We start from the raw sequence: 24,339 nt of genomic DNA on the forward strand, positions 1-24,339 counted from the left end.
TTTTTTTGAAGTTAATCAAGGTATTAATTTCTATTCCCATTTGAAGGAAGAAGCGTATGTGTATGTGCATATGTGTACACATGTGAGCATGCTTGTACGCACATCCTGGGTGAGTGTGAACGACGGGTATTCCCATGGCAGCATCATCCAAAGCCGTTAGCGGCAATTTGCTGAGAGCGCAGAGTGACTCTGCTGGTCCAGCCCAGCTATTGTGCATGCTAAGCACTAAACAGATAAGTCTGGAGGGGGAAAAAATTGAAGGATCCATCTGCTCATTTCTGCTACACTGCGCTGATGCAAGATTACGCTAATCTGGTTGCTTGTCAGGACAGGTTAGTGAAAGCAGGCGAATGGGTGAGATTTAGGGTAGGCTAGTAAGTGGCTCCTGTTTGTGCCATGTTAAGTGTAGCAGAATGGGTTGATTATTAGCTACTTTGAGATTTTCAGTTAAAATACAGTGTGAGTCTCTTCAAAACAAAATTGAATGGGAAAAGCTTCCAAACAAAGAAACATTAACTCATCATCACCAGGTGCATTTGAATTTGTAAAATAAATGAAAAAAAATCCCCAACCCAAACCCCTGCAAACCCCCGAATCCTTCTAGGTGACCTTTCTAGTTTTCCTTTTGTATGCTGCTCCTAGTTCTTGTAGTCTGCTAAGTTCTTTTTCTCTTTTTTTTTTTTTTTCCCATGCCCCTGCAGAGATGGTGGTTGCCAGAGTTTAAGCAGAATTTTTTTGGGGAAAAAGAACAAAACATAAACATACTCTTTGTCTGCTCTTTGGCTGGTCAAATTTCTTGTTTATCTGTGTTTGTTTACAGAGAGGCATTTTTTTGTTGTTGCTGTTTTTTTGTTACCTATTGACTGACAGTTCTTGACCTTGCAGGTTGAACATCCCGTCACAGAATGCATTACCGGCCTGGACTTAGTCCAAGAAATGATCCGTGTTGCTAAGGGTTACCCTCTCAGGCACAAACAGGCTGATATTCCCATCAACGGCTGGGCGGTTGAATGTCGAGTTTATGCTGAGGTAAATGAGTGGTAATGGGGAGGAGGGTAGGTGGTTGAATTGTGGCGTAATAATACCCAGGTGTGGATAGATGCCAAGGTGAAGTCAAGGAATATCATATGAAAGTCATGATTTAGAGCATGTAACACGAATGGTTAGTGAGGTTTTGTAGAATTGTAGAGTTCTCATTTTTTCGATAAAAATACGGTGTGTATTTCAACATAGCTTTTTTCCTGAAAATCAAAATTAACGATGGTAAAAGAGGTAATTGAGCAAATATCATTAGAAGTAAACCTATCTGTTCTGTTCACACTTAATGATGCATTGCTGGAGTTATTTTGTACAGTTAACTACTGTTTCCAGGTTTGGGAAATCTTCTGACTGAAATCTGAAACTTGTTGACTTAAAAAGACAGTTGAAATTCAACGTCTTACAGAATTTTTGTTGTTTTACTAAAACTTTTTGAAAGGTTGAAAAGCAAGTTACTTGTCTTCTGAAACTACAGGTTATAGGACAAACTTTCAAAGTACATTTCAAAACAATAACTTTATAATTATGATGTGACTCTCTATCTCACTTTAAATGAGCTTACAAAAATTTAAAACCCATTTTCAGTCACGTTTAGGATATTTCAAGGTAATGTCTTTTTACTGTCATTTTTTATACATGAAAATCAAGATTTCTTAAGTAAAAAAAATCATAGAATTATGGACTCGTTTAGGTTAGGAGGGACCTTAAAGATCATCTAGTTCCACCCCTCTTGCTTTGAGCAAGGACACTTTGTACTAGACCAGGTTGCTGAAAGCCACACCCAGCCTGGCCTTGAACACTGCCAGGGATAGGGCCTGGAAAATAATGCCTAGCTTTCTTAATTTTGTTTCGGGAATGTTTTAGGTAACTCTGCTTTTTAAAAATAATTAAGCATTTTCAGATGTTTCTTCCTTTGCTTAGCTATTGTGACTTCTCTGACCTAGAGCATCTTATTTTACTTTTCCCCTCCCCCCCTTTGTGACATGCACATAATCTTCAACTTGCTCTACTGATTACAAGTGCAAACTATTTTGATAAAGAATAAATATTTGCCCTGTGATTGGCATGGAAGCTATTCTGAGTATTAGTAGGCTTTACCCTGGAGTAACTGATGATTGGGTCTTTTTTTCTTTTGTTCAACCTGGATCCCCTCACCTATAGAAGTAATGAATCCAACTACGTTGCCATGAATTTGGTAATTCTGTAGGCCATATATTTTTTTGCTGTCCTATTAAGTTTATATTGATGTTGCATTATGTAGGAGATTTCTGAAGACATAAAGAATGGTTTGATTTCTTAAGATTATTGAATTTCTAATGTCCCTTTTTACCTCTGAAATTTTTTTCTTATTTCTTCTCAGTCCCACCATTCTGAATACTTTCCCATCCTTCTTCCAAGGCACAATGTAGCTAATGAAAATGTCATCTTTTCATCTTTTGTTTTAGTGGTCTACTGTAACTGTATGCAGAGCTCTTCTTTCATGCTTTTTGACGGATGCAAGAGAATTTATATGCTTCCATTTCTGTTTGGAGTTGCAGGGGCAGATGGATGAAGAAATATTCTTCAACACAAGTAATTCTGGGGAAGAAAACAAAGTTATTCCAGTAGCAGTTTTTGTTAGACTTCAAGCTTTTTAACATTATCTGCTCCACATCTGTAAAAACTTAATGCTTTCTCCTGTTGAATTTTATTTCAGGACCCCTACAAATCTTTTGGTCTGCCATCCATTGGTAAACTGTCTCAGTATCAGGAACCATTGCATGTGCCAAGTGTAAGTAACTCGGTTCTGGTTTTCGTAGGTGCTGAGTTTCTCTCTAATAGGCAGAGACTATAAATACTCAGTGCCTTTGTAAATCAGGCCCTTTTTCCAGCTTTTTGCCAGAGAGGGGATAGGACATAGAAAAACTGATTTGTGCAATTATGTGTTGAAATAATTTGTTCTATAACTTTCAACCTAAGTTTTTCAAACGCAGCTTTAGTAAAAATACTGTGACCATTGGAAAGGACAGTGAAATGTTGAGTCAGCTCTTTAAACATAGAGAACTGGGGACACTGGTGAGAAGCTGCCAGTGCTTTTTGTTTAGCTTTGTAGATGTTAAAGATGAGTTTCTTGCAGTGATTATTACGTGTTTCAGGATATACTCTAACTGTATGGAATAACTGTTTAACAAACAATGTTTTCTGCTATGTTTAAAGGCCTTTCTGTAAAATCAAGGTAGTCTAAGTGCACATATACATGACACTGTCAGTTAGTGGAATGATGAGACTGTACCATCTGTGAATACAATTATTGTCTGATTGCTTGCACGGAAAATAGTGAAAGATTACAGGAGGAATCGTAAATGTGGAGATGTTATTGGATATATGATTTATTTTGCTTTCTGAATTGTTTTTGCCCATGTACTTTCCAAAGGGACCTGACCCTTTCTGGTCTTTAAGGCTTCATGCTGTGTTCAAAGTCCAAAAGCAGAAAAAAATTGTGAAGATCTAAAAGCCATTATATACTCTTAAGGAGGAGATGAGGGAAAAAGGTATCATTGGATGTATCCAAACTTCTTTTTAATGAAATAAAGAGTGTATTTAATAAGAATTTATAATGAATACTCCAGTGGTTGTTAGAAGTTTTCACCATGTTGTAATAGCTAACAGGATGTCAAACATTTGGCCTTGCAAGTTTTTGCAATTTGCAATTTTCCAAACGTGAGACCTGTTGAAAGTACAAGTGATAATGGACAAACTATACCCCCTACAGTCTTTGTCCCACCAAATCTTTCTTCAATTAATGCTGCAGCAGGAGTTTTATGTAATAACATTTGCGCTTGTAAGCCATCCATACAAAGAAAAAACAATTAAAATGCCTTAAATGTTCTGCTTACTGCTGTTATTTGCTTGTGTGAATGTTGCATGTCAGCTAAATGGACCACGGAATAGATAAAGTGATTGGGTGTAGGAGAGTGCACACTAAGCTTTGTCTATCATTATTGCTGGGAGCAATCAAATTGATGCCAGCAGGACAGTAGATGCGTTGACAGCTGTAATTATGTATCTCCATGGTGATCACTTTTGGCCTGTCATGGAGGCCCATGAGTCCCCTCCCTTGCAAGCATTTAATCAGATTGGGCTGTCACTTGTCAGGTAGATGGGGTGGGCTGGGAGTTGTGCTTAGGGGGAGAGGTGAATTGAAAATGAAGGGTGGGAGATGCCTGATTGCTTCACGTGGTCCATCGTGGTACCAAAGAAAAAGATTTTAATTACACTGGAGGCTTCAGAGCAGTGGTTTGAGGAGCTCATATGGAGTGTATAGGCTGTTCTCTTCCTCTTCTACTGTCGTATTAAAAATAGAACAACTATTTTTATGTAGACGCTCATGAATTGGTGTGTTAATACATATATTTCTGCCACTGTGAAACTAATTTCTCTCCTGAGAATGTCATGCTGCTAAGAACAAAATTAATATGACTAAAAAGGTTCAGTGTTTCAGGCCCATTGTACCACAGTGTTTACTTTCCACATTTTAGATTTTAGAATTGTCAACAATTTATCTTAAGAAAAGTTAGCAGAGACTTGTAGTGTGTCACAGTGAGTTCAGTTTATAAATAGTGTATTGCCAAATGTATTTGCAATTCATTTCTTCTGTGTCTCCAGTTAGCTCTGATTGTCTACCTGTGCCTATGTGTCAGCTGCTCATGCTGGTAGAACTGGTGTTACATACATGGCTGGTGAGGGCTGTTCCTCAGCCGTAGAGAGGAATATGCTGGCTATTTTTGTTATGTAGTCTGTAATTTCCTCAGAACATGGTACTCATAAATACCAAATGTTTTTTGTCTTTGATAATGAAGCTTAAGATAAGTGACCACAAACAAACCCCTGTACTGTGATAGTAATCTTTGATGTTCAGTGCTCCTGCACAACATGTACTGCCATACCTGGAGAGCTCCAGCATTGCTCTTTGCCAGTGTGATAAGCAGTCTGGTATTTTAATGGCTCTTACCAGAAAGAAAAAGTTCTTAGATATAGCAAAGAATTGAGAAGTACTAGAATCTGTAGGTATTCCTAACTTGAATTTGATGTACTAGTAGTTCATTGTAGGACTGAGACATAGATTGTGCTTTTGGTTTTTTTTAACCTCTTAAGCATTTTTTATCTTTCATTTTACTGTTGTCCTACTGTAATAACATAAGGATAATACAACAGCAAAGTGTTGGGCCTGTAATAGGAATGAGCTCTAGGATAGAGCAGGATCTTGAACCCTAGCCTTTCCTTGATATTTTAAATAGTGGCTAAAAGAAAGGAAGTATGTTAAGCAGAAGTAAATGCTGGAGGTCTAGTAAATATTGCTGTTGTTTATCAAGTTCAGCACATTACGATGAGTATCTATTGAATTAGGGTTTCTTTTTCATCCAATATTCATTAAGTTCTGTCACACCATATAGTTTATAAAATCACCTACTGTTACCAGCCTCTGAAAATGTAAGCACCACAGGGAGAACTGAAGATGGTATAAATGTATTGCTTTTCTACTGTCATTTTTTCAGTCATCTTGAATTTATTTTATGAAAATTAAACTTCTACAGGGGACTCCAGATTTTTTAAAGGAAATTATGCAATAGTTTATAAAAAATTTTAAACTTTTTTAGGATATTGTACATAGGGAAAAGTGTGAAGAAAGGAAGCTAAGACATATACTGCATGTTTTTTCTGTAATGTTGATATGTCTGAACTACCTTCTTGTCAGTAGCTAATGTTAAATGTACCTCATGTAGGTAGCAGGGAGCCCAGTTAAGCATAGATAAAGCACTTTCAGATAAGATGTGATTAAAGTGGTAGAGAAGCAATACTGCCTTATATATGAATAAATATGCGAAACAAACACAAATAAAGAAGAAATTATCCATAAATATAAATTTATTAATAAACAGATTTCTTTGTAAAGTAAAGATAATGTCCTAAGAACTAGTCAGACAGTGTTTCTTACTGAAGAAAGTGAGTACACCTGCTAGGGTATCTTTTTATGTCACTTGGATAATAAAGTCATCATCATGCCCTCATGTGGATTCTGTAGACAAGAGGTTCTACATGTGGTCCCTTGATAATTGCCTAAATTAAAATATTAAAGGCCTAACAGCCGTTACATTGACCTTTTTCTGCCTTGCTGCAGACAGATGAGCTGCTGTTTATTACAAAGGTTCCTTCCCACAGGTGAAGATTTAAGTGAGATTCCAGGACCCTCTTTCCCACCCCCTTTACAATGTGGTGTATCGGAGCCCTGCTGCTTCAACAGCTTTGATTAGAGCCCTCCATCCTGATGATCCCCAGAATGCGTTTATCACTCTCGAGTTATTTTGATTATTTTTTAAAAAATATTTCAAATTCCAGTGCTCAAAATCAGCAATTTAATAAATATTTATTCCCCAGAAATGGCTCATTTGAAAAGTTTTATATGGCTAACCTCATTGTTACAGTGATGAAATCAAACTGAGAGATGAAAACAAGAATCAGCAATATACTAACTCACTTGTTGGCTGGTTAACAGCAATCAGACTCTTCAAAAGAAATTTTTGAACTTGTGTTATTTTTTTCCATGAATATTGCAGAATCAGAGCTTTAATTGAGGCTGTGTCCTTACAAAGCAAAGCCATGGAAAAAGCTGTGTAAACATTAAAGCCTCAGGGGAACAGCAGCAACAGAAAAAAAATGTTTTACAGTTGAGAGGGTGAGGCAGAGAAGGAAAGTGTTACAGACATGAAAACCACAGGATCAGTATTCCTATGGAGCTGATAAAGCAGAACTCCAAAGTTCCTGCTGAATGCTCTCTACTTCTATTCCTACTGAAGCCCTTGGAATAGCTGTAGTGGAACATGAGGAATATGATTATATATAGATGCAGAAAGGGTGTGATTATAAGGGTCATTCTTCATGCCAATCAGAAAAATAATTACAACTGTGTTTTTTTCCAGGGAGTAAATCAGAATTGGATATGTTCAGAGTTGAAGCTAATGTGTAACACCACCTGAATTGTTAGATCAAATTTAGTATGTTTACTGTGCATTCTGGAGAACAAAAGAGAATTTTGACTATTGACTGAAGATTGCAGTCAAGTTTCTCTTAAAGGAGAGAATAATTTTCAAATGTTCCTGGTGGAGGAAAAAGCTTCCCTTCCCTCCTCTCAGATTCTCTGAAAAACAAATAATTATTTTAGTTTTTCCAGAGGGAAAAATGTACCTGATAAGCTTTGTGGGTGTTTGTTGTAAGGCTGATGGGTAGATTTGATCCTCGGGCTGAAATGTTTTTTTCACACCAATATGTAATTATTTTTGCTTCTTATTTTTGAAGGTACGTGTTGACAGTGGAATACAACAAGGAAGTGATATTAGCATTTATTATGATCCCATGATCTCAAAAGTGAGTTGATTATTGGTTTTCAATATTCTAAAGGTATGAAGCACTAATTCTATACATGAATCTTTTAAGTGAGAGCATGTTCAAGGATTGGTAAATCAGTATTTTGAAGGTGCCAGGCATAACAGGCCTCAGGGGAATATAAGAGAAGTGAAGGGAAATGTGGAGTGGAGGAAATTTAGTGTGACTTCTAAATAAAATTTTTTTTACCTTTTGACACTGTAATTTATTTGTCTTGCAGTTTCTAACTATTATAAAGATTCTGATTTAAAAATCAGCCAGTACTGCCTGATTTAGATGCTGCCAATCTATCTCTGTTAACATAGTCTAGCCAGGATGAAAATGTCAATAATTCTGGCTTCCAAAAAGAAGCATTGAAAGAAATGGTTGATAGTGTCTCTTAGTGTTAGTTCTTATGAATCAGTAACATATTGGTAAAATTAAAATATGACATCATAGTTAGAGTTCAGTTGTCAAAAAAATTACATCTTTTGAGGTTGGTTAGGCATTAGGAGTAAGGAGAGTAAACTTGGATATTGAACCTTTGCTCTGATTTTTCTGAGAGCTTGTTTAAATGCTTAAATTTGTATGAAGGAGAAGTGATTGGCCTTCTTTGAGTGAATGAGTTAAGATATCTTAGTTTTTTTCTTGATGTTTCAGGGAGCCTCTGAAGCACAGATACAGTAATGTGCAAGAAATGGTTTTGTGACTGCAGAAGTTCTACAAATCATTTTCATTTTTAAATGCTATTCAAATTCTAGAGACAAACAGTTAATTTCTAGGTGACGTAAATACCTTTTTTTTTTTTCTTTAGCTGATTACCTATGGCTCTAATAGAGCTGAAGCACTGAAAAGAATGGAAGAGGCTTTGGACAATTACGTAATTCGAGGTAACTAGAGAAATTTGGATTCCTAGTGTGGTAGGCTGTCATCTATTTCAAGAAAACAGCTTGAAAACGTAGTAATTAGCAAATTGAGTAAAGTTCCTGCTTCTTAAGTGCAAATTAAAATGGGAGAAGCTTGTGTTAATTAAGCTGAGAAGATACATCAACTGTAAAGAGCCAATTTTTTCATCCATTTTTTTCCTTGAATATTATGAGATAAATATTTAAATAATTTCCTTAAACTCATAGTTCTCACAGAATGGTAGCATATAATTGATTTATTATGTTGTAGAGGGGAAAAAAGGCCACTGTACTGTAAGAACTTTAACGTAGTTGCCATTTTATAGGAGTTAAGTATATTGATAGTAGATATCACAATGCAGTGTTTAATTGTGTATATATATATTTTTCTTATTTTCAAGGTAATTGTTTAGGTTTGGGCAAATACAGATGCAGACTGTTGGTCAGCATGTGTTTCAGCTCTTGCTGGCTGACTGCGTAGGAGATGTAGCTGTTCTTCCAGCCTTTCCAAGCAGCAGGGGTGAATCAGCCCTGACCCTTTCATTCTTACTAGGTTTTAGTGAGGGAGGTCATGGTTTGTGTGGGAAAAATCTTTAGGTCTTCCTTATGGAAAATAGGAAGGACAACTCAGGATAAGAGAGGTAAAAATTTCTGTAAAAGTTTCTGTAAAACTTGGTTTGGCTTTAATGCTGGTTGCTGAATACTACAGATGCCGTATCATACTTGAAAGATTTATATATCTAAGGGAAAATGAACAGCACTCTACCACAGGGTAGCTAGGTACATGGTAGAATTGGCCATTGTAAATGAACTACTAACTCTAAAGTGGGTTTTATATTGGTGCAACTCGAGCCATTAGGCTATTGCAATACAATGTGCTGATGTAATCCCCTGCTGTATAACAGCTGAGTAAATTTATATGACAGAGAAATTTATACCACTGTAGTTGACTGATGTGAGGTGGGATTTTTTTGGTGTTGTTTTTTGTTGGTGTTGTTTTTAACAGAAACAGGCTCTGGATTCACACTGAGTTGTATTAATAGCAAGTGAAGCTTAGAGGTATTATATTTAATGAGAATATTGCAATTGTGTGGGAAGCATCATTTTTTATCGTGTGCTATAATGTGGGATGGAACCTGATCATTTGTCCTTAGGTGTTTTACACAGATGTGTATGTAGCTAATAACAGTTCCACAGATATATAAATGCCTTTAAAGGATGTGACATTTACACCAGAAAAGTACTAATTTGTATTCTTGAGGTTTTTACAGTCTTTTTATTAGTGTGCATGTATGCATTTGTGTTCACTTCTGATATCTCTGTAGTATTTCTATCTGAAAAAAGCTCTTTATCTATTAAATATATTGAAAGAGATAATACATGGACTGCAGGGAGGGAATGTTTTCTTTTTTAAAGTACTGCAAAGCACAAAATGAAATGTACCATACATTTCAAAAGTAGATGAATTTTCAGAACACATTTTTAGTTGTAGTGGCTAGTGGTTTCTATTTGAAAACCAACGGGATTTTTGTGTAGTTTTAAACAGCTGATAGTTTCTTCTCAAGTGTTCAGTTGAAATGGAAAATTTGTGGATAATAAAGTATCTTTTGCCTATGATTCTTGATAGTGTAATTGGTAGAAACTGTCCAGTCTGTAATGTTCTAAACTGCACTGATGTGTGCAGAACTCCTTTTTTTCTAAAATGATTGTGCATGATTTTACTTAAAAATGTTAGGTGGTATGTAACACAATATTAAACCACCTTGATCTTATGTAAAGTGCCTTACATGAACCTTTTTCCATAACAGAGTTTTTGTTAGCAGTAAAAGACACGAAATAGTTTTTAATCTAGTTTTGAAGTTACTTGGTTTTATGTTTGAATAGCAAGCTTGTACATAAGTAGAGATTACCGTAGTCTTCCTGAATAGTGTGCTTCAGATTCCTATTTCAGAACACAGCCCTCTTGCCCTCCTGATTTCCTGGGAAGCAGCATTTATGTTTGTATTGTGTTTTAGAGACTGTGTGTTTTTTCCCTGTAAGTTATAAGTCTCTTCTGAGTTACAAAGCATTTTAGTTAAGTAATACCAGCTGAAGTCAGTGTCAGTTGTACTGATAATGTACACTGTGAGAATTTTAGATTTAAATTCCCAAAGATTGCAATTTCCATAAACAAAGATGCTTGTTCACTCACATAGGGTGGGAATGGGGTAGGGTGACTGGATAACAGGTCAAGGACCATGTAGTGGGTAGCTTAGGGACTGCTAATGGAGAATGGAGTCTTTCCCATCACTTCTGTGTCACCAGTTCAAAGCAGGCAAAAGTTGGCAAGGACTTTTAGTCACTACTGTTTTGATAGTTGCTTACTGACCTGCGTGAAATCAGTGGTTTTTATCCAGTTTTTAGAAGACAAGTGTCCTCTTGGAGCAAATGCCACTGTATAATATCATTCATGGCGGTCCCATTAGAGAATCCAGGACTGAAGTAGCACAATGACCCTCCAGGAGGGTGACTCATCCAGGCTGAGTTGAGACATGCTGGCAGTGTGAAATGCAAGGACTTTGCTGTATGAGCAAACATTCAGTTTCTACTGCTGTGACTTTAGGATATCCACAAGTTACCCCATTGCTTTTTAGCTCCATTCAGCTTACAGGGAACAAGTCCTCAGACTACAGTCTTTATTGACTTGTTTTCTAGGACCGGATAGTACCTGGCCTTGAATTTGTGGTTTAGCTGTCCTTCCCGGTTAGGTCTGCCTGACAACATCATGAAGGAAATCAATTAAATTAAAAAAAAATAGTCTAATATTTGTAAAGAAAGCAGACTTAAGCAAAATTTGACTTAAGCAACCAAGGCTGCATCATATAGTGCCTGTAATAGCAGTATCTTCATTATAAATGTTGAATAAATCAAATTGGGATATTTGCAACAATACTGTGCCCTGAAAATACCTGTTGCCTTAACACTTTATTACGTTTTTGGCTGGTGACAACTTGTGCACACTGAAATAAGAAATAATATAGTCTCTTCATTAGTAGATTCTAAAAGTGTGACTAAGTCAAGACTGCATCAAGATAGATTAAATGTGGTCATGGGAATGTAATCTCCGTCTTTTTCCTCCAGTGTAATATATCCATTGTTATTAACGGGAGTAGATGGAAGTCTAGGATAGCACTTTTTTCAGTTGTGTATTGGATTAAGTGATCTCTTGAGGTTCTTTACAGTCTAAATTGTTCTGACTGGAACTGACTCCTCTGTTGAGACTTCTGAATCAGAAAGGATCTAAGTAGGTAGCATTTTTATCTCTCGGTCTTCCAGTGTAGTTCAGGGACGATTCATGTTAAGGGTCCAAACCAGATTTGTCTCAAGAAGATATGCTTCTTGTTTTGTCCAGTAGTTACTGGAGGATTTGTGAATACTCAAAAGTTGGAGATGCCAGTCAAGCACAGAGGCACTGCTGCTCATCAGGATGAGGTACAAATTGTTTCCTGTGAGCATGGGCTGTTGTTAGTAGTTCATCTCTCTTATTTTATGATACTTTTTTCAGAAACTTTGTTTTGCTTTTCTGTTTAGTTTGAACAACAGAAATAGGGTATTGAAAGAATGCCTCTCAATGTATCTACTGTGTGTGTAGACATGATATGGTATGATTTCCTTCTCAGTTTTTCTAAAATTTTAGCATATGTTTGTCATGTATTTTCTGATGCTGCATAATGTGTTCATTTCACAGTATCAACCAAGTTGAAAAAGACCTCTGAGATTTAGTCCAGCCTTTTACCTGACACCACCTTGTCAAAGGCATATGTAAAATCCAGTATGAAGTTCTGTAAAGTTTATTTATGAATGTTGTTTTTATTTATTTAGATAAAAGAAATGATTATGCTTATGCAGCAAGTGGAGCTGATTATTAATTCACTAGAGGTCTGATGGACAGATAGCTCATATCCTTGAGTGCAGAGATTCCTGTAATCTTTCCTTTGACCTCTGTTCGCTTTTTATCTTCCCTGTGCATTCAAATGTAAAGCAGTAACATGAAATTAAGTCTTTGTGTCAAGTCAACTGTTCTCTGAGTTCCTGCTTGCTATGTGGAGAGAGCAATGTAGTAGACCATTTGAGAGAAAGAAGAGTGGAAAAAGGAACATCTGAGGAAAGCATAAGCATCAGATAGAGCAAGAAGGAGTAGAAATGAGGGGGAAATAAGGGAACCACCAGCTGGGAATGGAGAATCGTCCAGCATAGGGTAAAAGAGCAAACATAAAATAGAAAAGAGAAAAGTGGTAAATAATTGTGGTGAATGTCTGAGGGGAAGGGGAATATAGAAGTTAACTCTGATATGAGGGGAGACCTGCCAGAACAGTGGCAGCAGAACTGTTGTCTTGAGTTTTGGCAACCATAAACATTAACTGGGAGGAAAAAGAGTGCTGTGCTTAGTGTTCTGAGAAGGGCTTGGCTTTCCAAGAATCACAGAATGGGTCAGGTTGGAAGGGACCACAGTGGGTCATGTGGCCCAACCACCCTGGATCATCCTTAGAGCACAAGAAAAAGCCCTCAACTTTAATTTTAGTATTTTATAATTTATTTCAAATAATTTAATTTCAGATACAAAACTTTTCACAATAAACTTTATTTTGGATCCAAACATCATAAAGTACTGAATGATTTTGTTTTAACTTAAAAGGCTCATCTCAATGGCAGTATACTTGTAAGTTTTGCATTCTCCTGTATTCTGATCCCATGGAAATATGCAAGTGTGCTCATTGGTATTGTGAACAAAGCAATCTTTGTGTGTAAGCCTATTTAACTGCAAAACTGCATATAGTGTTTGTTCTTAAAAAAGAAATGAGCCTTTTTTTTTTTTCTGGTTGTGCTTTTGAAAAGTGCTGCAACAGGTCATACAACTGAACTGTGGATTTTCCCTTTTGCATAGCAGAGGTAACACATTGGTACATCTGCAAGAGTATTTGTGTTCTCACCTTTGCAATAGGGACCAGCAGGTTCCCAAGTGTATCAGTATGGAAACTGAAATTGGAGAAGGGAAAGAATCAAGTTTAGGTTGAAATCATTAGAAAGGACCATTTCAGGATGCTTAGTAGCATCAGCTTGGAGTTCAGATGGTAGCATGAGGGAAGATGCTGCTTCTGTTTATCTTCTTCTTTTCTTAAGCCAGTCACAAGGGAGGGAGTGGGAATGGCAACTTGTCAGTGGAATGTTATGGTGTGTAATTTAGGAAGGGTTATAGTTTACTGCTGTCCTATGGAAAAGAAAGAGGGAAGAACAATTGAAGTACAGGTAAAAGAGGAAGGCAGTCTTATTGGTGCAGAATAGAAAAATAAGGTACCTTTTCTGTCACGTAAGTTTTTGTTTTTGTTTGTGTGGTTTTTTTCTCTCTTTTATTAAGGAAAAAAGACTTGTGGCAGTGAAAAACAAGAAATGCAACGTGCCAGGTTGAGGAGGCATTGAAAGACAAGTGCTATTATTTCTAGATATGGCACTTAGGTGTAAAGTTGTCCTAGTGTTCTATTCCCCATCTTTAGAGTAAAAGGATGGCTGATGAGAGGATGATGGCAGAATGGCCATTCATTTTCTTTCACTTGTTCTTGACAAAGCCTGCTTAACTTCTGCTTCCAATTATTCTACTGATTCAAACATTCATATGTGTTTGCTAATCCTGTAAATAATGGTCTGCTTACTCTTGCTAAGAAGTTCAGAACTACATGCAGTACAAAATCTAGTTTCAGTTTGAGCTTGTTTTTTTACAGTAGGATATTACCGTATATTATCTGCTTTTACCCCTCTTCTTCCCCCCTTTATTCTGAGTTCTGTGATCTCCAGACTTGAATATCTGAAAGAATTGTTGTTTTAATTGAAATACATGTTCAGCTCTGAGGGTCAGTGCTATAATGATACGATGTGAGAATTTTATGTGGATGTTTGTGTATTAAAATTACAAAACTAAAAACTCTATTTTTCTTGCTTTTGGGATGGGACTTTGTATGCATATAGCCTGCTCTGAAGTGAATTGTAGCAAAACACAAGCTTTGAAAGACAATTAAACAGTTCAATGTTGAGGGTTTGGGGGAATATTATGAAAACTTTTGGAATTGCAAATGTGGAGGCTAGCTGGGTAGTAATAATGGACTTGAGAAGTTCATGTGTTGAAAGTAAGTGGTGTTTTCATAGTCTGTGCAAATCGGATAATGTTCTTGTTTTAAGTGGACATTAATGTAATCAGTGTTTCATAATGCTCAGTGCAGAGCTTAGTTAATATTTTTTTAATATTTTGTTTATAGAAACAGGATGCCTTCTAAGCTTCATCACATTTATTCTTATTGAGCATTTAAATTGTTGAGGGATAATTTAGCTTTGCTGGATTTTTAAAGAGAAACCTCTAGTACTGTACTCCACATGTTGGTTTTGCAATCAGTATGTATGCAGATAAAGTTACTTCTGTTCCACTTAGCACAATTTGAAATTATCAGCAAGTTAAGTCTGTTCAACTGCTTATCTACAGAGAGGCATGTAGTACTCCAATTAAGTTTGTGGATAAATGCAGATTTGTGTTTGCAGGCATCAAGATGACAGAAGCTTAATACTGTAAAAAGGCTAATCAACACTGAATATGTTTAGTGTCAGTAAATATTTATAGTGAAAACATTGCCTATGGTTTTGTGCCTTGGCATTCCAACTTCTGATTTTTAGTGAGTAAAAATGTGGTGTGATATCCTTTTCATAAATGTACTATAAAATTAGTTTTCTATAGAATGGATTTTATTATCGTGTTGCTGTTTTCTTGTGAGGACAGCTTAGGAGTTAGGCTACATTTTGTAAGTTAGTGAAAAATCTGATATACTTAGAGTTTTTAAGGCAGAGAATGAGGAAGGGAAGGAGGCAAGACAGAGACAGGCAGTATGGAGAGTAATTTCTTCTGATTCTAATTTATTTTTTTTTAATGAGGGCTTCTTCAAACAGGGGTTGCTAATAAGCTTTGGGGAACAGTGTGATTATTTAGTTTGTTCCTGTATTCATTAGGCAATAACTACAATTTAACTGGAAAATTAATGGAACCTCAGGATACATATGTTATATAAAACATATGAATATATAGTTTTTAAAAATTTCATTAGATCTCCAGAAGTTAAATGCTGATGTGCTCTCTTTTAGAAGTGTATTCTGGAAAATGGTGTGTAAAAATTGAAAACCAAGAGGTATATCTTAAACTGAGCTTCTACTGATGTAATGTTTTATGAAGAATACAACCAAGTGAAATGAAACAGTAGAGGTACAAGGAACAGTGATTATTATTTTTTATTGTATTTTGACTTAAAGGGAAGAAGAATATAACTGTAACTGCAGTTCTGCATCAGTCTTAATGTAAAAAAGATGGTGCTGAAGTGAAATTTTGTTTTCTGGGGGGAAATAAATTGATATAGTTAAGGATTTTGTTTGTTTGTTGAAAATGTCATGGCTTGTCACGCTAACAAATGTGATTTTGTTCCTGGCAGACTGTAGACCTGGTCAAGAAAAAGCAAAATTCCCTGAAAACCACTGCAACATAAATACAATATACTTCAGTTTAGTGTCTAACTTTGCATGAAATAAGCACTGCCTGTTAGCCTCTGTTTGATCCTGTGAGAGTGTGAGGCTAATGTCTGGCCAGTGTTTTGGAAGCAGCAGGTAGTCAGGAGCAAGCTGCTCTAGGGGTCCATATTTCTGTAGCCTAGCAGTTACTTACACACAGATGGAGACCTTATGAACTTTGACAGAGGTCACGCTAAATTGCAAATCTAAAACTTCTAGACTTCTGAAGGATTACACTGGTACTTTTTTAAAAAAAAAAAAAAAGAAAAACCATATGATTTGGAACATCACTAAAGGTATCGACTTAGTCTTGAGAAGCAGATCAACCATGCAGTCATTGCTCACATAATGATCACAGGAACTGATAAAGATAGCCTTTCTTGATACTTTAAAGGGAAACTTGTGTATTAAATTTTTAGTTTGCGTATGTAAAATATATGTCATATTGCTTCCCAAGCACCTAGGCTTGTCTGTTTAACTTATTAGAGGAATTTTGAAGTTTAAAACATTACAGAAGCCTCTGTTTTTTTGGTGCACGCGAGTTGGAAATAATTAAAAATACTCATAGTACTTTTTTGATTTTAGGTCTTTTTGGGCAGTCAGTTGAGAAAACAAGCTCTGTCATCTGTCATCAGCCATCGTCTCACCAGGGATCTTATAGCAGTTAAGGAAAGAAAAATGTGAGATGATCTGGTTACACATTGTAGCATGTTTAAATCCTGGATTCAAAGTGTTGAAATTGTCTTTGAATTATAGTCCTGAATCTGTGCTTAATAGATAAAGTCTCTCTGATATTTCGACTTACTATTCAAATCGGAAATTTTGTGGGGAATTTTAGCAGCCAAAGCCAGATGTTATTTGTTTCTGAGTTATAGTCATTTAGCATAAGATTTTTAATTTTTTTTGCTTAGTGGAGTTGCAGTGTGAGTTTCATTCAGTGTTTATGAAATCAGGGTCTGCGAATGATTATTTATGTTGCAGGCAACAAAAGGAGGCTGATCTTTTAATCAAATGGACAAATTTTTATCATGTCATCATTGAACTAGTTCTGTAATGTGCTACTTAATGGCTCATGAACTAGTCTCTAAAGCTGTGACTTCAGGATTCAATGAGACTGACGCAGTGTGTTGAAAGTGGTTTCAGTGATGGCCACACATAGAGCTTGAAAATTCACACCAGCAGACTAGTAGGGGAAAAAAGCCTTGAAACTGTTTGAGCTGGTCTGCATATAAAATAACAAGAATGTTGTTCATGCTTCTAAACTGGAAAAACACAAGAAAAAGAAGTAGAAGAGCAAAAGAATTTCCTTCTGTAGCCACAGCACTTTGCATTTGCTGTGTTGCTATTATCTTTGCTGTGGTGAGATCTTGATAAAGGAAAAAATTCCAAATAACTTAATTTACAGTTGAAATACCTGAGTTTACAATGAATTATTATTCAATGTTATTTAAAATTAAAGGTTTTAGAAAAAAAGTGCAAATAACTTTGAGTCATGTCATCATTAATCATAATCATGTCATCACAATCATAGTAACTTGTAAGTAAGCATATCTAAAGTTGAAGTTCAGAATTTTGTGGTTTACAAGATATCTGAATGTATAGATAGATTTTTACAAAATAGACTGTTTTGTGATGTGCTCTGCATTTTCTACTTCATGGTGTGCAGCTAAAGCCAAAGTTCATATGACCTGGCAAACACAATGTGATTTGGGGTTACCTGTTCCTCTGACATTGAGAGGAAAGAATGTGAATTACTTTGTGTTTCCTGAGGGATGAGAATGTGCACAGCTGAGGTTGGATAACCTCTTTCCCATAGCAGCTTCCTCATTTATCCGTACCTGGAATAGATCAACACCTGCAGCCACCCATGCGATGCTCCTGAACTGCATGTCTATTTCAGCTTCCCTTAAGAAATATTAATGCATATGAACCAGTGTTATTCTGTGTAATCATACTGGAATTGAACTGTCATGGCTCTTCAGATTTTCTGTTCAATCTCTTTCTAAAATTGAGAAGAAAGTGAGATAAAGATGGTGGTTTTCTTAGCTTAAACTTTTCTTATCTTAAACTTTCCCTTCCCGTGTGCTACCCGTGTGCTACTCTCTGAAGAGAAAGTATCTTCTTTTTGAAAATTATTTGCAGTAAGGAGAAGGCAATTTAAATGATCTATGGATTTTTTTTTCATTTTTTTTTTTTGCACCACCTTTCCTCTCCAAACTCCTATAAAGACTTCCTTGTATTTAGTATTACAGGGAAATAACTTTTAATGACCATCATATTCAGGCTGAGAAGTGGAATGAAAAGAGATGAAGAAATTCAGAAAAAATAAAGCAATATAATATTCAAAGAAATTAAAGGGCAAAGGCTCTATAAAGGCTCTATAATAAATAATTTTTAAATTAAAGAAATAATTTTAGGGGGGGGCAAATGCCTAACAGGGTCATGGAGTAGTGCTAAAGGGGAACTGGGGCATTCAATAAAGGAATTGACCAGGCAGGGTTGGATAAAGGTACATATGGAGGAAGCAATGAGTTTCTTTGTTCCACAGGAGTCTCTTATGAGTTACGAATTATACAAATGTTGTAAAATTATATGTTAAGTGGCAAAACTTTTTACTGTATTTCATTATTGTGATTGAGGTGTAGCATGGTGCTTATCTTCCATACAGGAGTCATTGGAATCGAGTTAATATTTACTGTCATTAGCCATGAAATGGCTAATCTGTCGTTTCAAACAGATGGCTCTGGTCTTACCTACATCTTCTAGAACTGAGCTCAAAGTCTCTTGGTTGTGCTTACTGTCCTTGATTTAACTAGGTGTTTGAATTAGGCTTCATGAGGTGAAAATTTAGATTGTTTACTTTGATTAAACTGAGTGTTTAAGAGGAGTGTCTTGAGGCAGGAGTGAAACAAAACTGATAAATCTACATTAATTACATCAGTACTGTGGTATCAAAGTTGTGAACAAGTATTTATTCCAGAATAAGAGTTCATATTTTTATAAATAGTTTCCTAATGTAACTTGTGATAATTGTTATCTGATTTTGTATTGATTTGCTTTTTGTTTTCAGGTGTGGCTCACAATATTTCTTTACTGCGAGAAGTGATCATCCATCCACGCTTTGTTCAAGGAGACATCAGCACTAAATTCCTTCCTGAAGTCTATCCTGATGGTTTTAAAGGTTTGTTCTATTTGGAAATGTTTCTTTTTTTCTTGAGCAGTGTTGTTTCTGATTATTACTCCATTATATTTTTAGACTGAAAATGTTCCCAAATCAGTCATTACTTTTTCCTCAAATATATCTGTGCATACATATAATTAGAGTTTTTAAATAATGCATAACATAGGTGAAATAGTTAATGTCTTTATTTTCAAGAAGGCAGAATACATACTCCTAGTAAGTGAAATACACCCACAGTCAAGAAAAACAATTTGTATGTGATAAGAAATATGCAAAATAAACATAAATTCAATTCTGCCATGCTATTGTGCTTTGTTACAGACAGTGCTTCTACTGTTAACTATAGTCAGGTAAAGCTTCTTTTTACTCAGCACTGTTGCTACTTCATTGAGTTTGTGCAGCATCTTCAGAATTGCCTTTTAGCACCTGTTGTTTTCACTGTAGCATTGTCTGGAGGATCTGGCATTTTATCAGAGTATTTCAGTAATCTGGTCTTATTACTCATTACACACAGTAACGGGCATCACCTTGAAATTATTAACTTGTACACTAGTTAACATAAACACAGATGCAAATGTTTCTTTACAACATCCTAAACTACTCAGTTTCAAAAATGTTTAACAACTGTTGGTATAAAAATAAGTAAACAAATAGACTGGCTTTCTTTCACAAGGATCAAATTTTAAAAGGTTGTCTTCTCTCTTAGCCACTCTGCTCTAGATGCTTTCTTGACCTATGTGGTCAGAGACTCAGTCCTTCCATACAGACCTCTCACCTCATCAGGCAGAATATCTTCCTTATTTTAAAAAAAAGAAGACAATGTTTATAGTTCATCATTCATGGATCCTTTATGAATCCCATGGAGATTCTTTTTCGTCTATTCATCATTAATCCAATGTGGCAGAACCCTCATCTGAGTTTGGAGACAGCACTGCCAGATTGGCAGTCACTGGACATGACTGGCACCTTGCCAAATTCTAGTCTCATTAAGAAGCAGAACAGATTTTTCTTACCTCAGGACTATGAGTTTGTGGATGACTAATCTTTGCACCAGAACTACTTTATATCATGATGTAATTGGCAGCTCCGTGTGTAATTCAGTCCTGCATGTGGGATTAATGTGTCCAGCTTGTTATTGGCTCCTAAGACCACAGCAACAGGCCTTAGTCACCTTGAGTGGCAGTAAGCTTGTGATGGTTCAAGCTGAAAAGTTCCTTTGTTATCTTTGCTAAAGTGTACTTAACTAATCTTGGGGTAGCTCAGCTGGCTTCCATCCAGCATAGACTCAAGGGTACTCTGATCACCTGCTCTGAAGGCACAGTGCTGCTGTAGCTAGTCTCTCTCCCTTCTCTGACATGTCAGTACAGAATCTCATGTTCTGGGACTCTTCAGTCCTTTTCCTGAGCAGATTCAGTTCTTTAAACCACCATAAAAGCTGCATCATTTTTTTACTGTTGCTGCTTTTGTTGGGGTAGTTTTTTTGTGACTTACTGGGTTGATTTATCTCGTGAAGGAATCTGGTGAACTTCAGTGGATGTGCAAAGTCAGTGGCAAGCTAGGAATGGGGAGAGGGGAATAGAGGACAAAGGCAAAGATGCAGGTGTCGGATAGGTCCATACCGTGTTATGAGGGGGCAGCCTCACCTGACACTCAACTAGGAACAATAAAAACATAAACCAAACAGTAGTATTGTATTAACAGATTCTTAAAGATAAGCTTTTGCTCTAGACACCAGGAGACACAAGGAAAGATATTATGAAAGTTAAGAATAGAAACTTATGGATGACACGTGTGAAATGAGTAGACTTTGTTCCTGCTGTTTGAAAAGTCTTGCTCATCTCCTTCCATGTATCAAACATGAGCATACATTAGCCTTCTTAGTGATAAAAAAATGCATGCATTGCATTGTATTTCAAATCAGGAGTACTTAGTCATGAATACTGGTTCAAAGCTCTCCAAAGTAATTGATAGCCCTTTTAATGATGTAGTTTGCACTGGAGACTTCTGGCTTAAAAAAAAAATTGGTCAGTTGAATTCGAGGATATTTTTTCGAGTACCCACTAAAAAATCTTTCTACAAATCCACAGACTCAAATGGGAGCTGCTGAAGGCAAGCAAGGGTGCAGATGATGGGTAGAAGCTCAGCAACAGAAGCAAAGGCAAAAATTAACTTACGTTTAAGTTCTCTAGTCACTTCAGCTAAGTTTATAAGTACCCAGGGTAAACTTTGGTAGAAGGACTTGAAAATTTAAGTAGCTTCATATATCTTAATATTGTTTATAAAAGATGATAGCTGTAGAAAGAGATCTGGAATAATAATCTGAAAAATTAGAGCAATGGATAGCCAGTGTAGATCTGGAAATACTTAGAAATATGTGCTGTTGTTAACAGTAGGAATTTATACCAGAAGTGTTTTAAATTTGGAAAACTTAAGAAATAAAACAGTTTCAGTAGAGATATGTGTGATATTAATAGCACAATTGGTGTGTTTCTTTTGTAAACTGTACAACTGCCACTGTTGGTCTACATTGATAAGTAATGAATGTCAGCTGTGTTCTCTCTGGTGACTGCATGAAGTACTGGCCCATTTCTTATGTGCATTTTTCTTCAAATACAAATACTAACTTTAGTCTTAAGAGTAAAACAATAAATGCTTTGTTTTCCAGTCTCATTTTCAAGGGTTCCATTATAAATCCTTTATTAGAAGACTTTTACTGTAAGATAAGAAAATTGAATTATTAGAAGTATCTTGACTGCTTTTCCATTAACCTGCGATGCCCACTTCAAATTACATCTGGAATGGGAATGTTTAGTAATTTTCATGATTAGACTTTAACTCTTTCTTCCCTTCCTTAAGTAAACAGTCATTAACAAACCCAGTTTTTTTATTCTAAGTTATTTTAAAATAATAGCCATGTGGAAACAAACCTTGTGCAAAGTATGATTAGTGTGGGAAAGCAGCTACTTTTGCTGTCTATGTGAGGGTGGATGGGCAGAGGGCTGGCTGGCAGTAGGTTAACTGTAGTGGGTTATTGCTCTGAGCACACATGCTTGTTTTGGGAGGAGTGCAGATCTGAGGGTGAGTGCAGCAACACTGATTAGGTCAGGTGACACAAATACATCTGTCTTGGAGGGGCTTCCAAGCACTTTGCTTATGGAAAAAAATGTTTGCCAACCATGCAGGAGTCGGACACGCTGTCCGACAGCTTCCAAAACAACCTGGGAAGACTATACTTCCTAACCTTCCTGGTGAGAAAGGAACTACACTATCTATTATCCCTATTTTATGGGCGCAGAAAGTGTCTCTGTTTTCACAAAGATCCAAGAGGTGTCTTTGACAAAGAAGAAATTAAACTCAAGGATCCTTAGTTTAGTACCCCCGTTCATCAGATTATTCTTTGTGGTTCAGTCTGTTTCACAGTTAATATTTTCCTGGATATCTTTTTTAATATTGAGATTTTTTTTTTATGTTCCACTCTTTCTGGTTATTAAATGATATTTCAAATATGCGGTCAGTCTCTTTGGGAGATGCATCATGTGCAAATGAAAAATGAGGCGTTTTCCAAGAGACTATCACAAAAGTTACAGCAAAGTAAGTTAAAAAAAAAAAAAAAGTTGTTTACTTCCCCTCTTCTAGCATGTTTACTTCACTTGAGTGGAGAGGAAAAACAGAAATTCTGATGGACAGTCCTTTAGGTTAATCCTTTATATTTCCTATACTGAAAGGAATAAAGAGGAAGCACCTCTCTCCTGAAATGGTGTATTGGCTCCAGAGACTGTGTATGGGGTGAAGACGTTTAGATACATTGTGTTTGTCATAATTATAAGGATCCGAGGAAACTATTACTTTGCTTAACTCAGCACTTACTAAACCACCTCTGGAGTACTCTGTCCAGTTTTAACCCCCTCATGCTTGTAAGAAAGATGGCAATAAAAAACTAAAAAGAGTAAGTCTAGTGAAGAGCCACAAGGGTGGTGCTGGGGCTGGAACAGACAATCTGTTAGGAGCATCTGGGACAATGGGTCTTGTTTTGCCTGGAAACAAGAAAGCTTAGGGTGGACCTAATGACAGGACCTCAGAGGAGATTCCTAGGAACATAAAGCTACACTCTTCAGTGAGTAGCACAGCAAGAGTCAGTGGTCGTAAATTGAAGATTTTCAAGACATGACTGCACAAACGTCTGAGCAACCTGTTCTGAATTTGCGGTTGAGATTGCTTGGGGGGAAGGGGGACACACGGTGAATAAACTAAAGGCCTCCCAAGATCCCTTCAACGTCAGTCATTCCATGATTCTCTTATGAGCAAAAGCGCTATTTAGATGAATTGGGACTGCAAATATGACTTTTAAATTTAAGTCTGGAGACTTTTGCTATTATTTGGAGGGGGTGAAATGCAACTTCCCCTGTCTTGTGTTTCTGTTAGAAGAGGGAGGATGGTTGCTGTTGATTCTATGCATTTTCTCTTCACTAGAATCTAATCTTCGTCTTCATTTTATGAAGCTACTGGGTTGTAAAAAAGTTGACTTACCAGTTTATTTGATTTCTTTCTGGTAGGTGAGGCCAAAAAAACATTTCTTGGTGTGTCACTAATTCCTTTATAATTCAAAATAGTAGAGGTTTTGTTTCTGTATACTGTAGCATCCATCTTAGAAGTGATCATGAGTTCTCTGAGACATACTTCTTCACTATTCTGAATGGTTTGAGATTGCTTACACAGACAGTATTGTCTGTCTTTTACTGTGACCATCTGGGTGGAACAGAGCTCTGCTCAACTTCACAAGAAATTAAACCCTTAATAATATTCAACTTTTTCTGCCTCAACCTACCCCTGGTATACATGCCATCTGTAATGGTCAACTTCAAAATCCATTGGGGAAAAAACTTGAGCCAAAACAGAACCTAGGAATGATACTAAACATTGCCAGCATTGGTATGGATCTGAATTATGCATTACACTTTCCATCTTACCTATTTTGCTTTTAATTTTTAGTCTTCCCAATCAGAAAACAGTCACTCTTCAAGTATTAAGTAACAGACTGGGACACATAACCAGGGCTTGTTTGTTTTGTTTTGTTTTTTCCCTGTAATTGATAGTAGGAAACACATTTCTAGGACAAAATGCAAATGAGACTGTTATGGGAAAAATGACCTTTTATGTAATTTAATTTGAAGTTGGTTATGTAAAGTAATTGCATGAACCTTTTTGACTCAGCTTGGGGGATACTGGGATAATATTGATTTA

The 24,339-nt window shown here is 36.4% G+C and overlaps 1 protein-coding gene across 4 annotated transcripts in view; it reads left to right on the forward strand.

The window, feature by feature from the left end:
* Positions 1 to 24,339, forward strand: part of PCCA (propionyl-CoA carboxylase subunit alpha) — a 276,287-nt gene that overhangs the window by 115,391 nt on the left and 136,557 nt on the right. For all 4 annotated transcript variants that reach the window (XR_010428426.1, XM_064646092.1, XM_064646093.1 and 1 more), the window contains 5 exons: positions 886 to 1,029; positions 2,735 to 2,809; positions 7,372 to 7,440; positions 8,252 to 8,327; positions 18,988 to 19,098. Coding sequence is in view for 3 of the 4 variants with exons in the window: in XM_064646092.1 (XP_064502162.1) it covers positions 886 to 1,029; positions 2,735 to 2,809; positions 7,372 to 7,440; positions 8,252 to 8,327; positions 18,988 to 19,098 (475 nt within the window). In the remaining variant the exon portion in view is untranslated. The remainder of the gene's footprint in view (positions 1 to 885; positions 1,030 to 2,734; positions 2,810 to 7,371; positions 7,441 to 8,251; positions 8,328 to 18,987; positions 19,099 to 24,339) is intronic.

The sequence above is a fragment of the Pseudopipra pipra genome, chromosome 2 (genome assembly GCF_036250125.1).
Source record: "Pseudopipra pipra isolate bDixPip1 chromosome 2, bDixPip1.hap1, whole genome shotgun sequence".
Classification (NCBI taxonomy): Eukaryota; Metazoa; Chordata; class Aves; order Passeriformes; family Pipridae; genus Pseudopipra; species Pseudopipra pipra.